At 34.0% G+C, this 16,588-nt stretch overlaps 1 protein-coding gene across 3 annotated transcripts in view; it reads right to left on the bottom strand.

Moving 5' to 3' along the window:
- MRPS9 (mitochondrial ribosomal protein S9) overlaps positions 1-16,588 on the bottom strand; it is an 81,958-nt gene that overhangs the window by 16,168 nt on the left and 49,202 nt on the right. For all 3 annotated transcript variants that reach the window (XM_020987908.2, XM_020987907.2, XM_078147373.1), the window contains exon 5: positions 7,073-7,152. In XM_020987908.2, coding sequence (XP_020843567.1) covers positions 7,073-7,152 — 80 coding nt within the window. The remainder of the gene's footprint in view (positions 1-7,072; positions 7,153-16,588) is intronic.

Genomic DNA, 16,588 nt, shown 5'->3' on the forward strand with positions numbered 1-16,588 from the left:
TAAGGACATCCTGTCAGCCTGGAAGACCCCAACTAATTCTCTACAGCTTTTATGGTAGGAGGTAGAGGGATTTTTATTTTATCTTAAAAAATCCAGTCTTTAGACTTTGTGGGGTTATAGAAGTTAGAGCCATCAAAAGGCCTTCTAAATATCAGTTCATGAAACTGGAAACAATTTAGCAATCAAAAAGATATACATCAATCAATCAACAAAATTTATTAACCTACTGTGAGTCAGGTGCTGTGCTAAGTGCACTATTAGTGCATAGCGGATAATATATAGATGCTATCTAAAACCAACTACAGAAGTAAGATACTCTCCATCATTTTAGAACTTTACCATATTTTTCTTCAGACATCAGGCAGTTATAGTAGCAAAAGCAAGAGTTTCACTTGTTTTAGTAGAATATGAAAATTCACAACACAACTCTGTTGACAGAATTATTTGAAATATGTTTTACCTATATGATTTCTATCTAAAGACAAGTATGTTCTTAAACTTTCTTTCCACTGCTGTATTTTAGAACGAGTGTGTATGTGTGTGTGTGTATGTGAGTGAATGACATTTGTCAATTTGCCAAGAATAAGGATGGCAGACCAATAATGTGTTAATTTTTTTTTACATTATAAGATATTATGCATTTTAGATACATTCAGATGATTATTTCACCAAAATTAATTCAGTATTTATTAAGTACCAGTATGATTGTGGAACCCATAAGACAGGGTTTTTGTATTTAAGATGCTGATGAATAAACAAGTGATACAACATATTATAGCTATTTTTCCTTTTCACATACTAAAGTTTTTCTCAGATTTTACTTGGGTAGAGGACACAGTATACTAAAGAATAGATGATATAGCCTCAAGTCCCCAAAGAGATGTTCTAATGTACATCAAAAGAACCTTGAGAGGATAAAATATGTCAGAAAGTATAAAAATCAAAAAATTTCACTGGCAATTTCTCCTACATCATCTGGTTTCCACTTAGTTTTACAGGGACACTAGAGAATTAGTATGAATACTCTTACAATAACTTTATATACTGTATTTAGTAGTATAATTTTCAAATATGACAGAAATAACCCAGATGTGAAATGCTGAATCATTAATCACAGTCATGATTAATATTTCATAAAATCAAAGCAAGCCTATCCACCCCTAGTGTCATCAGATTTCCATAATGTATGAATCAAATTTAGAAGGTGTCTGATTTGAAAATACCAGATGCTCAGGTTGCAAAAAAAAAAAAAAGGAATGCTTAAAAGCTATACCCAAGAACAGAGCATTATTTAACTTTACAGTTTAAATTTTTTTTAATATTAATCATGTGGAAATTATGATTTTAGAAAGAATAAACAAGCAACATTAGATGGGAGGAAAAATAAAGCTAGCTGTATTTTTATACTTAAACAGTATTTTAATATTAATATTTTGGAGATAACATCTTCCAAAAATAAACAGAAAAATAAGATTTAAAATTTAAAGATTACAGAAGAGATTCTAGAAGTGCTATATGGTTTTAAAGCACTATATTGAATTCCTTGAGGTTTTGGTCAGTGGTACTCATATAACTAAATTAAAAAAATGTGAGAACAAATAAAATTCATTTATCACAAAATCAGTAAGGGTTTAGTTAAGTACTAAAAGCTCTAAATGACAGAGTTCTACTGATGGCTATTAGTATCATTTTCTGAACTATAAATTACTAACCTATTCAGCACTTGCTGAGACATCACAAACAAAGCCTGTTATGTAGGTCATATTGCAAAAGTAAAAATGCTCTGGGGGAATATATACCCACTAGGAATAATACGGTTTTAACTCAGAGCCCATATATATTTTTGTTTCTCAAATTAAAGGCTAATTATTTACTACATTAACAGTTGCCCAAGTATAAAACAAGCAACTTCTTTAGAGTGAAAATAACAGCCCTTAGGGTGAGTCCATCTTCAAACAACAAGCTCTCTTGAGGAAATTTAAAATGTAATTTAACTGGAAAAAATTCAATGAATACAACTTTTAGGAATTTACCTGACAAAAAAATATACACACTCTTTTTCAGCTACAATGTATGGGCAGACACATTGGCACCAATTGATGCATAATGGCAAACTTGTCGAAGTATGCTGATGCATTGAATATATTAACCAGGATGCTCTGCATCCTCTGTTAATAACACAGTTCATTGTACGCTAAAAATCCAGCCTGAGGGCAGAACATACCTCTCAATAATTTCAGATAAGCATTCTCCTTCTTTCCTTAACCTTGTTATACAATCTCCCTCACTACCACTTTTTCCTAGAGAAAAGTGAGCAGGTATAAGTTCTGCAACATGTATATGATGTTGTACATACATGTACATATATGTATGAGGTTCTCTTTGTACAGTTAATAAGTACTGAGCCATAAAATAATATTTTCTCATTTTCCTCAGCTCCTAAAGTAATTTAAAAAAATTTAAATGTGTCTTCTAGCCCACTTTTCCTCTCAGAATACTAGTAATTTTTTTTTGAAAAAACACTTTGTATACTGACATTTGTTAAAATTGAAGTACCAGCACTTTCTAAAATTATAATTTAATCAAAGTCTCACATTATAAGATACTGTCTTCCTCCCCCAACTCCAATAGTCCTCTGCTTCCATAATGAAATATAGTTCATTCCGAACAACCTCACTGTTTTGGTCCAAAGCATCTCATGGTGGTCAGTGTAGGAAGTTTCCTTATAATTAGAGCTGTCCTAAAATGGAAGGGCATCCTCCAGAAAGAAGCCAGCTCTCCTTTACTGGACATCTTCAAGCAGAAGGTGAATGATCAACCACTTGTCAGAGATGTTATAAAGAATGGACCTACTCTGTGGGTGTTCATCTGAGACATTTTTAACTTTTCTTAAAACAGCAGAAATTATATCTTCCTGCAAGTCACATATTTTGGAATCCATTGGGACTACCCCAACTAAGAGTTTCTGTGAATCAATGATTCTCTTACCTACCACCCTTTTTCTTAGGTCTGTTGTATGCATTGTATATTCTCTTTACTCTCTAAACTCCTCCTCACTGGTGTCAGAAAAATTTCTAATTCTCTCTCACTAACCTGAGTTTATTTGTGAACTACCAATTGCCTCTAATCATGCCTGAAAAAGCATAAAAATAATTCAAGCTATAGATTTGTTTCAAGAAAATAGAAAGCTATAAGTTTTGAAGTGAAAGAAAAAGACTAGTATTATCAACCTCAAAGGTACTTCAAAGTTCACAGAAGTATCTTTAGAATTCCCATAAGTCTCCTCTTGATTCCTTATCTTCTTTTATACATCAATTTTTTTCCTTAATTACCACTGAGTCTTCAAGATTTCAATTCCATTTTAAAAAATGTTAATTACTAATACTGCAACATTATTGTTTTCTATTTTTTTTTTGCATCATAAATGAATAGTATTTCTAGTATATGGTAATTTAAATAGGCTTGGAACTTAACCACCACTTATAATAGCAATTCTCCACAAAAACCAACAACAAAATTACAATTAACTTTTAGAAAACAAACCCATTTATAAATTAGAGACTTCTCATGTAAGCTGTGTCCTAATTTATATTTCTCAATTTATATTTTCCTACTTCCTGTAACAATCCTTTCTCAGTCTCAAAAAAAAAAATAGAAGTGAGTGGATTTTTTAATAACCCAAGAGAAAATATAACTGCATAAAGTAGTATCCTATCTGCTATCTTCTCACTCTCCCTCAGCCCCCATCAAAATAAGGCTCACTATCACATCTAGTTAATCTGAAGTTGGTAAAGGTTAGATATTGAGAGACCAACAAAACATAAAATTATCTAAGGCTTGCCCTCGATTTCATGGCTGCATATCGAAATATTAGCTGCTATGGCCCAAGTACCAACACAAGATGGAAATGAGGTTTACATTTATAAAATAATTTTTCAGTCTAAGGAAAGAAGTACTGTTTTTGGCACAGGTTTATTACTGCATAACTAAATCAAGCAATAAGCAAACTGCATCCTTGTTTCAGAAAAACCTCCTAGCAGAACATGGACAACATTACATGTGATCTAAATCCTTATTGGCCTGCTATACATGACACAAATTATATGGTCCCAGTCTGTGGGAATGCTTTTGCATATAAAATTTTGAGACCAGGAAGGGAGCTACGTCAACACAAAAATTGTTATTAGTTTCAGATCTGCTTAATAAGTCATAATCTGAAAGGGACTCTTAACTGTATACAGATAACTCTTACATACACTTTTCCCAAGCCAGAGCTAACAATGGGAACAAATAGGATAAATGAATACAAAAGATATTCAAGTTTTAGCAAGTCTTACTTTGTGTATGAAAGGCTGAATTAAACATAAAACAAATTTTATAAGCTGTAGAGTTCATGTGTTTATTCAGTAAAGTTAGAAAAGCAAAAGAAACGATGCTGGTGCAATGATAATTACAAATTTAGTAAAATGATGCATTATATTCAATTGGCACATATGTAGATTAGTGTTTATTCAAATTTCTGAAGCACAGTAATTACTTTTAAAATGCCATTAAAAAATTCTCTAACATAATATATTTTTATTAATTCTAAATTACGTTTTTTCTGGTTACACATGTAATTTTTAAAAATGTGAATCAACTTTATTAGAGATAAAATGCTAATTATTTAATTATTGTTTAATAAATGTTAACTATTTAATTGGACCTAATAACATCTTGCAAAACAAAATGACCTAAACATCTTGCTTAATGAAAATGTAACCCATAAAGAACTCTCCAATAATTAACAGTCTTCTTCTTCCACTACTCTATTACTACTACCACTACTACTATTACTACTTCATCTTCATATTTTACAGTGTTTTGTTACCCCTCCCAAAGCCCCCCAAAAGGGGGTAAAACAAGTTTAAGTACCATTTTACAAGCAGTGAAATTGAAACTCCTGGGGTTAAGTGAATTAGATGCTCCTGGTTATAAAGCTAGTAAATGACAGAGGTTTAATACTTCAAACTCGAAGGTCAGGTTTTTCTACTACAATATGGTGTCACATAATTCCAACTTACATTATATCATCTAAAAATTTTCAAGTGATTTTGCATATCTTAACTGATCCTCCCAACAGCCCTGAGCTCTGTAGGTAGGTACAAGTATCATTACCCCCATTTTATAGATCCAGAGACCAAAAGGTTATGGTACTCCCAAGGTCACACAGCTAGTTAAATAGGAGAGCTGGGTTTCAAACCCAGGTCCTCTCCCTTCAGATTTGGTATTCTTTCCACTGAACATACAAAATGAATGCCAATCAGATACAATGTGAAGTATCAGTCAAGTGACAGGGAAACATCTGACCCCTTGAGAAGCTGGTGTGTTTCTTGGACAATCTTATGTGTCTTAAAATGATACAAAGAATTAAAAGTAAAGTTATATTCCTTGTAAAATGTGTAATTTCTTCATTATGATGGAATGCAACAAAACATCTTGCCCTTGGGGTTGCTCTGTTTCAGCCAAAACAAATGCAAATGGCTTGTCGGATGACAGCTGTTTGATAAGGCTCCTCTACAAGACCTGCATGCTTTACTTTTTTCCGTGAAACTTGGGATGAAAGGCAGAAGGCAGGAAGAGAATTAATGTAGCATACAGTCTAAAGGCAATGCTACAACCGTGATTAAGTAGAAAAGTTAAAAGGCACAGATTTTCCACAGCTTCGCTGCGTGCAACCCATCCGTGTAACAAGTTGACAGGCCTATCGCGTCAGCTCCATCATCCTCTCCGACAGCTAAAACGCAGCATTGCATCCCTCTTCAGAGAAAATTTGCGTCTGCACCATGAAGCGTTGTACATTATTTCTTAGCACTGCAGGGGGCTCAAGTCCATATGGAACCTTCACAAATATTACCACAGATCAAACCAGCAGCGTTTGGAGGCAGATTTGACATACCTATTTAAATGAACAGCAGGGGTCCTCGGGCTGCCTCAGGCTGTGCAGGAGAAAACCTCTGTGGAAAGCCTCTGCTGCAGCTCCATTACTCAGCAAAGACACACTCTACATTTATCATTCATTTCATTTCTGCCAGGGCAAGAAGCTCATTTGCCCAAGGTCAACAAAAAATGAAAAAAGGGTTGTTTCCCTAACCCCCCACCAAGAAATGAATGTACCTGACAAGTGGGGATTTTGTCCTTTGGGTTTGTGGAGCACAAATAAACACCAGATAATCTAAGGACAGGAAAGCTTTGTACAGAATAGGAATGCTTGAAATCTGATATCAGATTTGGGAGGAGAGGATGGAGTATGTCTGATAAATACTTGAGTAACTTTTGTATAAGCACAAAATGGGTGAAATAAAACTTGACAGGATCAACTTATTTTTAATTGTTCAATAGTTTCTTCCATTTATAAGTGGCCATCTTTGTACAGGATAATTCTGAGAAGTCAGAGAATCTGCACACTATCAATGTCCATAGCTGTGAAAGAACTGCTCATAATATGGCAAAATGAAGTTGGAAGCCAGAGCATAATAAGCTAATATCTGAGACAGCATTATTGTAAAGGTAAATGGGGTAAGATTCCAGACGCAAACTCATTTTTACCCATGAGTGTGAAAATCTTAGATGAACAATTTAAAAATGTAATTAGATGTAATTGTCTAAATTTCCCTCTTGTCAAATGCCTTAGTGAACCTAACAACTTTATACTATATCCCTTCTTTTCTGCCTTGTTGCTTTACTAGACATCTTATATAATGCCTTTTTAAAAAACCCTAACTCTCTAAGCAAGTCATAATATAAAATAAAATAATTTGTATAAGAAATTTCAAATTACCTATTAAAAGAAAATATTTAAAAAGAAAACAAGCCATTTAATTAGAAATTCAATAAATGGCACATTTATTTAAATTAATGGTAGAAATGTTAAACCTTATCTCTAACAAGTCTAAAATCAAACCTCCAGAGGTCTTATCATTGTCCATTATGATAATAAGTACGTAAATTCTGAAGCTTCTGAAAGCTCTGATGTAATTAGTTAACTCAGATTGTAGCTAACATTATTTGTCATAGAATATGATGTACTTACGTGCATTAATGAGTAATATGCTGGCTTGCCAGTATAAAATAGAAAGTGAAATGGACGGCCATCTTCTCCCCACTGGATTACTAAATGAAAAAGCCAGATGAGACAAAAAAAAAAGGAAGAAAGAAAGAAAGAAAGAAATGTATATAAACTATACTGAATTACAGTTCTAAACCACTTTTATAATGCTGATTAATATTTAAAATACAAAGCTAAAAAAATATCATGGATATTCAGTTAGACGTTTAATAATTTAGAACACATCTTATCTAAATTTTATTATGAGAAACTATAATCTAATATAATCATCTTATATATTTCACCATATGATAAATTCTTGTTATATCTTTTTTTTATTCTTGTTAATGTCTTAAATAAAAGTTTATATGAAATGGGAACTATCACATTACTACAAAGAGAAATATTAAGTGTGAATTTATTAGCCTAAATGCATCCTAAAATGATAAATAAATTAAGTGGTACATATCACATTCTTAGCAATAGAAACCATCATAACCAAATGTAAGGATTTAGGTGAAAAATCTTTGAAAACTGAAGCAATATTCAAATCTGTAAAATTTTCTTAACTAAAGATCTTATTCTTGCACACGCTTTTCTGTACTGTACTATTTGTCTCAGTGCAGTTGCGTCAATCTACAAACTTCCCAGCTTATTCACTTTTCAAATACAAGTTCTAAAGGCGAAATTAGAAATTAGGTCTGTAATGACAAATTATTCCCATGGACAAACAACTTGAAAAACTGAGTTCTAATATGGGGAAATTAGCACAGAATTGAAAATTAAAAGAACACTTTAATTTAAAAATAATACTTTAAAAAAGATATTTGTGTCTAACATAAGAATAGTTCCCTAATTCAGAGAATCTAGAACATTGCTGATGACAGGTGAAATTCATGAAGGACTATTCATTTACAACATTTAATACATTTAAAAAATTTCAACTCCTTTAAGTTCTAATTTAGGCATTAATATACTAGTTCTAGGACACTTAAAGATTCTATTAAATAAAAAGTAAACTTGAACTACAGCCTAAATTGTAATGTTTCCATGTTGCAAAATATGGCTAAAGAAATGAAACTGTGATGACTTCAGAAAAACCTGGACAGACTTGGATGGTCTGATGTTGAGTGAAATGAGCAGAACCAGAACACTGTACACAGTTAACAGCTATGTTGTGCGATGACTAATATTGATAGACTTAACCCTTCTCAGCAGTACAAGGATCTAAGACATCTCCAAAGGCCTCATGATGGAAAATGCTATCCACATCCAAAGAAAGAACTACGGAGTTTGAATGCAGATGGAAGCACACTATTTGCTTTTTTTTTTCTGTTGTGTTTTGTTTCCTCTTTCTGGTGGTTCCTCCTATTGGCTCTAATTTTACTTACAACATTACTAATGTGAAAATATGTTTAATAGGAATGTATATGCATAGCCTATATCATATTGTGCACCATCTTGGGAAGGTGGGTGGGGAGGGAGAGGGAGAAAAATTTAAAACTCAAAAGCTTATGGAAGTGATTGTTGATAATTCAAAATAAACTAACTAATAAAAAAAGAAATAAACATGAGAGAACAATCATAAAAGACTATACAAAAAGAAAGAAATTGTAGAAAAATGAGACAATAAGATTACTTAAAGAAATCAATAAACATATTAATGTATAATCAATTGATTAATAGATATTTATTAAGTACCCACTATATGCTAGGCACTGTGCTAAGTGATTAAAAAAGAGGCAAAAGACAGTCCCTTACTTCGAGGATAATACAATCTAAAGGAGAAGACAACACGCAAACAAATAAATACAAAGCAAGCTATATAAAGTATAAATAGGAAATGATTTAAGAGAGAAGACACTGGAATTAAGAGGGGTTGAGGAGGGCTTCCTGTAGAAAGTGAGATTTTATTTGTACCAAGAACCTGCTGTGACCACAAAATCAGAACTTTAAGGAACTTCAGAGGTCATCAGTTTACATGCGAAATTATATTGTTAAGTGAGATTCTAGCAGAGCCTTGAAGGAAATCAAAGAAACAAAGAGGTAGAGGTAAGGGGTCAGGAAATGCTGGGCATAAGGGACAGCCACTGTGGGGGAAGGGGAGTGGTTAAGGAAGGAAGGGAGTATAAGAAAGCACAGCAGGTACAGGGATAATGGCCTGGAAAAGAACTGGGGAGTGGAGGGAGTGGTGAGGGTGAGGAAGAGGGAATAATGTTAGGGAGAATAAAGGAAAGGGAAAGATGGAATGGTAGAAGATTATGATCAGAGAATTATGAACAAAGAAACGGAACACCTGTGATGACAAGATCAAGGGGGTAACAATCCTTGTGTGTAGCTGAGGTGGAGCAAAGAAGCAAAAAGGTCAAGGGAATTATAGAGTGATAAACTGGGAAGTTAAGAATTATTTTAGGGGACATCAAGGTGTATGTTGGAATCCGCTAGCATGAAGGCAGGAATTGGAGGAAAGAAAGATTGTGAGCCTGGCAGTGACTCATTAAGGAAAGGAGAATGTCTAGGATCTAGATTGAATGCTAAATGTCAATAATGGAACTATGAAGGAGGAGAGTTCCTTAGGAAAGTAAGAAAGTGCTAATGGAGTACAAGGAGTGTTTCATTTGTACCTCAAATTGGGATCTGAAAGCACAGCCAGTACTGGAAAAAGCGGCAAGGAAGAAGTGGTGACATCAGGAGGTGAGCTATGTCTGAGTGAGGCCCAGAAAGAAGGAGTTAAAGAGGACTGCAGTGCATTGGTGATTATACACTTACACACATTGGTTTGTCTCCCCTGTTAGAATCCAAGCTTTTTGAGAGTAGGGATTATTTCACTCTCTGTATCTGTATCCCCAGTGACTGGCACTTCTTCTTGTTGCTCCTTCATGATCCCGTAGGGGTTTCCGTGGCAAAGATATTGGAGTGGTTTGCCATTTCCTCCTCCAGTTGATTAAGGTTAAGTGACTTGGCCAGGGTCACACAGCTAGTGAGTGTCTGAAGCCAAATTTGAACTCAGGTCTTCTTGACATCACACCTAAGTGCTCTATCCACTGAGCCACCTAGCTGCCTTCAAGTGACTGGCCCTGACTGAAGGAAAAAGGATCAGAAGATCATAGATTCAGAGCTGGAAGGGAACTCAGAGGCCATTTAGTACAACCATGAAGCCAAGAGAAGTGAAATGGTTAGAAAGGCTACACAGAGAGGAAAGGGCAGAGCCAGGATTCAAGCCTTTGTCCACTGAGAAACAATCCAGCCAAGTGCTGCTTTACCCAGCGACTGCAATGAGGCTTCTGTCCTGAAATCTAATCCCAGTGTAATTTGAAAAAAAAATTACTTGAGTCTAGGAAACATTCAAAGATGAAAGCAAAGAACCTTAAGTCCAATCCTTGTACATAACAGGTGTTCAAAAAAAATCTGAAAAGTAATGGATAGTGAGTGATGGTAAAGTAGAGATAGGTTGAATAAAGAGTAGAAATCAAAGCACCAGCCAATTTAGGGATGGAGGCTTCATAAGGTACAAGATAGTAAGTAGAAGCAAAGAAAGGAAAAAAAAATCAGTAATGAAGCAAGCATTTATTGAGCATCTACTATTAGCTTACATAAACTCTACCATCCCATGATCCCAATCTTCACAGAGCTTACCATCTAGATAGGAAGGTAAATTATACTAATATCAGGAGGAATAACAACATAACGTTCCATTAACTCTATAAGACCTCATAAAAAGGATTCATGGTTGACCTAAATAAAGGTCTAGTCATCCATGCAGGCAAAACAAAATGGATTAATAATGTATATTACTTGGAAGATGCTGAAATGCAAGAATTAGGTCATCATTACATATGCATATGTTGCTACACATAGACAATAAGCTAGATTGAGAGGGAATAATGTTAGGGAAAGTTTATTGGTTACATATCAGATATATGTAAGCTGTACAGCAATTTAAATCACACTAAAATGCTTGCTACAGTAAAAGTCCATCTTAGAAATACAAATTTTCTCCAGCTTTATTAAGAACAGGATGGCTGGCCTCTTGGTAATCTATTTGATAATGTCAACTCATGAAACAAAGTAAGAAAATTCCACATAATGGCCTTTACTCCTTTGAATACCTGTTGGAATTCTGCAGTGTGATAGAGCCAAAGGAACAGAAGGTAACCAAAAACCAGTTATTTATACCATCCATAAAGACTAACAGCTGCTGGTCCTCTAAAAGTGAAATCCTTATTCAATGACCAATGCTAGAATATACTATCTGACCATAAGAATTGAATTTTATTATTCTGGAAGTTCTTAGTATAAACAAAAGCAGAAGGCAGAAGGAAGTTGTAGCTAAATTGAAGGATGGCTCACAGGTACTCTATTAACATGTAAATAAAGTTGTGAGGTGGTTTTATCCTGCAACCAAAGGCAAAAGTTAACAACTGCATGAGATATTTGGTCTTCTAAGTTAAGACCACTAGAATAGAAGAATAACTGCAACCTATACACTAATACCAGTTGTATAGTAAGAAGAAGGAGATAATTCTTAAAGAACTGAGGAGACTATGTGTAAATACACTAAAATATATTCTGACTCTCAGTAACTTAAAGGCAGAGATGGGAATATGTTAGTTGAGCAAAAGGGATGTTAATGGATATGGTTTAGGAATTCAGTATGAGAGATTAAAAAAAAAACAATCTGTAGAATATACAGAAGCCTCACATGAATACATCATGAATACTTTCTTCAAGAAAAGAATTCCAAAGAACTAGATATGATGGGCAAAAAATAACATCATACAAAAAAGGAATTTATCATATTTGAAATGACAGGATGTTACTGGATTTTGATGAGTCATTTCTGAATTACCTCTCTATATAGAATTAGAGATAAATTTCACAATTAGTACAAATAAAAATTAGTATAAGATATGATGTGCAATTAAAATAGCTCCAAGCTGGCCTACTTAAATAAGTTACTGACACTGACAAAGGAAATGGACAAAAGAAAAAGAGCAAAATATATGATTATAACAGTTTCATACAGAAGTTCAACAGATATAAAACAACTGCTAAAATGAGGAAACCAAAAGACCCCTACATTCCACTTAGCAGAAATCTGAATTACTTGCCAACCAAGGAGACACGGCAGTGAAGAGCAACACTGGTTTAGCATATAAACTATTTTGTAAAATATAAGGAAGAGTGGTGGAATATTATGAGCTGCATTATCTCATGAGAAAGTGAGAAGCAATAGGAGAAACATTTAAAAAAAATTTTTTTTCAGATCTGGACATTTTTTTTGTGACAATTTTTTAAAATGTATTTTTAGTTTTCAACATTCACTTCCACAAGATTCTGAGTTCCAAATTTTGGGAGAAACATTTTAAAGAAAGATTAGAAAAACATTAAGGGTGAGACCCATCTAAAACCATCCAGATGGCATTTAAGAATGAAACTGAAAGGTCAACAGACAGACAAAGATGGAAAAGATCTGCAAATATTTCTGTACAAATTCTTTTCCCTTACAAGGACAGTAGAGTCATCACACTTGGATTCTAGAGGAAGTAGAAACGGTAATGAAGAAAGAAAGATGGGAAAAGTTACTGGACTACTACAAGTATACAGGGAGGAGGCCTGTGCTGGAGACCAAAAAACTGATGATGAAGGAATGCTCAAGGTAGTTGAAGGAAAGGAAGAATGTCAAAGGCAGAGGTATAATCTTAGACTCAAAAAGGCAACTGAGAATAACTACTAACACATATGTCATCTAAAGTTCTCATAACACAGCAAGAGACAATGAAGGGGGAAAAAAGAATTTAGTTTAATTATTTACACAGGAAAAATTAAATAAAGAATGCTTATTGAGACTATGATATGAAGTTGAATGGAAAACATGTAGTGTTTCTCATCCATCTCTGTCTCTCCCTCTCTGTCTGCCTGCTGTCTATATATAATTATATCTTAGAAAGACACTGAAAATGGACAATGAGTTCAGTGCAGAATGGTACAGGAGGAAGAGAGCAGCTTACATTGCTCTTAAGAAAATGCAAATTTCCTAAAATGACCTCAAGTTTTTCCCTGAAATTAAGGGCTACCTTTTTAATATCTAGATTCTTTCAGTTGTTACAGAGTTGAGTTATTGATCACCTGTCTCTAAAGAACTAAAATTGAAGATCACCAACGTCGAGAAGCACATGGAAGGCATGAATACATATGTTGTAAACAAGGAATTACAAAGGAGAATATGTGTAAAAGATGTCATCAAATAAACATACAAGCAAAGATGATGGACTAGTCACATTTTGAGAGGGATAAAAGATGGATAACTTGAATGTTCAGTGGTATCCTTGTGATGTCAAGAAAAAGCAATGAAGACCCCTAAGGATTCTGTCTTCTCCCCATCCTAAGGCCTCAAGAATCAGCAATTAAAGAGATAAGAGGAAAGATCAATAATTGAAAGTACTATTTTCTAGTCAAGCAACATGATTCAAGTCTCAGAATCTCCCAAGCAGGTAGAGAGGTCAGAGGAATCCAAAAGAAGTAGAAAAAAGATTGTTTTAATGTTATAACTATACTTTGGCTTGATAGCAGCTCAGTGTGTCTCAGGATGAAAAAAAAAATCACTCAATCCTAGAGATTTGAATAGAAGCTGTTGGTATGAATGGCAAAGAGTTTCCTATAGATTTTTATCAAAGCATACAGAATACAATAATCACACAGGATGGGCAGGCATGAATGAGTTGTAATCTGTATCATCAGTGGGAGTATCTGCATTGATATCACAGATTCACATGAGTATGGAATAACTGAATATTTTTCAGAGGAAGAATCGGAGCTGTAGGTGACAACTGTAGGGCAATGGATACAAACTTGAGATACAGAAAGCTGAAGTTTGTTACAAATAATGACTTGCATGAGAAGTGATAGAAAAAAACTTCAAGAATATTGACAAGTTTTTATGTTGTTCATTTAATTTCATATTATAGTCTCAACAACAGGCATTCTTTATTGACTTCATTTTTCTTGTGTGGATAGTTGTCAAATTCCATCACTTCTTGCTGTGTGATAAGAACTTCAGATGGCAAATATGGAAGTAGTTATTTATGCTTATGACCAGAAAGGAGGTGAGCTAAACACAGAGCAAGAGTGAAGGATAACAGATATGGCCCCAAAACTTCATTGGTAGCCATGAAATCAATCTCTCTCTCTCTCTCTCTCTCACACACACACACACACACACACACACACAGGTGATATCTTGTTCTCATTGTTTTCAGTGGGGTTCAGATATAAATGGTCCTGGAACAAGCTACTATCCTGCTATTACTTTTTTATATTCAATGTCCTAAGGATGACTACATTGTGGAATAAATTAAGGTAGATAAGTAAAAGTATTAGGATGTAAGTTAATCCTTTGTAGGTTCAACAAACATAATCTCAAGATTTAAGAATTCTGATCAATTATTCATTGAATAATGAATTCATTGAATATAAAAAAATAATAGCAGGGTAGCAGCTTGTTCCAGTGCACCACCTAGCTGCCCCACAATTCTATATTATAAAAAGCTTATTATTGTTGTTGTTGTTATTATCAACAGACAAAATTCATATAGCACTTTGAGTTTTACAAAGCATTTAAAATACATTCTCATTTAATTCTCAACAACCTTGCAAGATATATAACAGGTATTATTATGCCCATTTTATAGATCAAGAAACTGAGGTTTAGAGAACTAAAGTGATGCGCCCAATTTTTACACTAGTGTCAGAAGTGGTAAAGTAAATTCATGTCTTTTGACTTAAAAGCCCAGTGCTCTTTCCACTATACCATACTGCCTTCCTCAAAAAATGAAACAAAATAAAAACAAAAACAAACAAAAACACAGAAGACTTCAAAATTTCTATGTAGGGATTGTGGAAAAAAATGGAAAAGAACCACACAGGTTTAAAAGGTATGGACAGATTGTGATCTATACTGGTGAAGCACATGCATTGATAAAATCATGATTCCAGTAGAGTATTAAATAACCAATGCAAGTTATTGAAGCACAAGGTATAAAGAGTCTAAAAAAATCGTAGTGTTTTCCCCTTTGCATGGGTAGAGGTTGTGAAACTTTTAAGACTTAAAATGCTGGGCTTTAAAACCTAACATGGAAAGCAGCTGAGCAAAAATTAAGTTTAGATTAGGATCTTATCCAACCTATTACACTAAGCTCCAAATGGAAAAAGTAGCCAACATATCAAAGCTTATATCACAAATAAAAAGTCTATGGTAGGAAGACAATTTTTAACCAAACATGGAGAAAGATCACAAAAGATAAAAGACAATTGTGACTACAAAAAATTAGAAAGCACTTGTACCAACAGGCAATATGGCTAGAAGTAGAAGAGAATCTCTTGAGTGGGAGAAAAAACCCAACAACTTGACATCAAATACTTCTACTAAAATTCTTATATCTAAATTATATAGGAACGGACATAAAAATATAAAACCAAGAACTATTTCCTAATACAAGTGGTCAAAGGTTATGAATAAAGTTTTCAAAAGAATGTCAACTATTAATTACAACATTTAAAATGTCTAAAGTCATTAAAAAGAGAAATGAAAACTTAAACCAATCCGTGAATTAAATGCAAATGATAACTGTACACTCATCAAGCTGACAAAAGATTTTTTAAAAAAACCTATCAATGGTGGAGGGACTATTAGAAGACAGGCGCACTATACTGCTGGCAGAGTTGTGATATGGTTCAAAGGTTCTGTAAAACAAATCAGAATTACACAAGAAAATTCACTAAATTAGTTTTACCTCTTGACTTAGTGATCCTATTACTGGGCATAAAATGAAGCCAAAGATAGAAAGAAAGATTCTATATACAGGAGAGGAGAGGAGAGGAGAGGAGAGGGGAGGGGAGGGCAGGGCTTGGTGGAGCCCTCAGTGGAGAGGGAAATATCCAGAAATAGCCATAATGTTAAAGAACAAAGTATCAATAAAATATCTTTAAAACCAGTCTAGCATACTAGGAAAGTCAAAGAGACAAAAAGGATCTATAAAAATAAAATCAAAATATAAAGAAAAGGATTAAAGAGGTTGTACAAGGGGAAAAAAATCCAAGCCATATAAGAAAATTAGGTCTGAAAATGTGATTCCTTGACTAGTGGCCAACTTGGAGATTTCTTCTCAAAAACAGATTGTAATGAATTCTCAAACTGGCTTTGAATCTATTTTTGTAACTCCAAATGCCATAGATACCTGTTTCTTTTAACCTCTTCCTCATTTCCCACACCTTGGAACCAATACCCCGCAGTATGGCTCTTCTTAAATAACTGCTTCTTCCATAAATGGCTTGAACATCGGACATGGTACTGAATACTGGACATAGCACACTATCCAATCATTTTCCTTCTTGACTACATTTGACTAGGTTACTTTGTTGAGCGAGTCGTTTCAGTCATGTCCAACTCTTCATGACCTTATTTAGAGTTTCTTAGCAAAGATATTGGAGTGATTTGCCATT

This window comes from Phascolarctos cinereus, unplaced genomic scaffold (assembly GCF_003287225.1).
Source record: "Phascolarctos cinereus isolate Bilbo 61053 unplaced genomic scaffold, phaCin_HiC Scaffold_7;HRSCAF=346, whole genome shotgun sequence".
Classification (NCBI taxonomy): Eukaryota; Metazoa; Chordata; class Mammalia; order Diprotodontia; family Phascolarctidae; genus Phascolarctos; species Phascolarctos cinereus.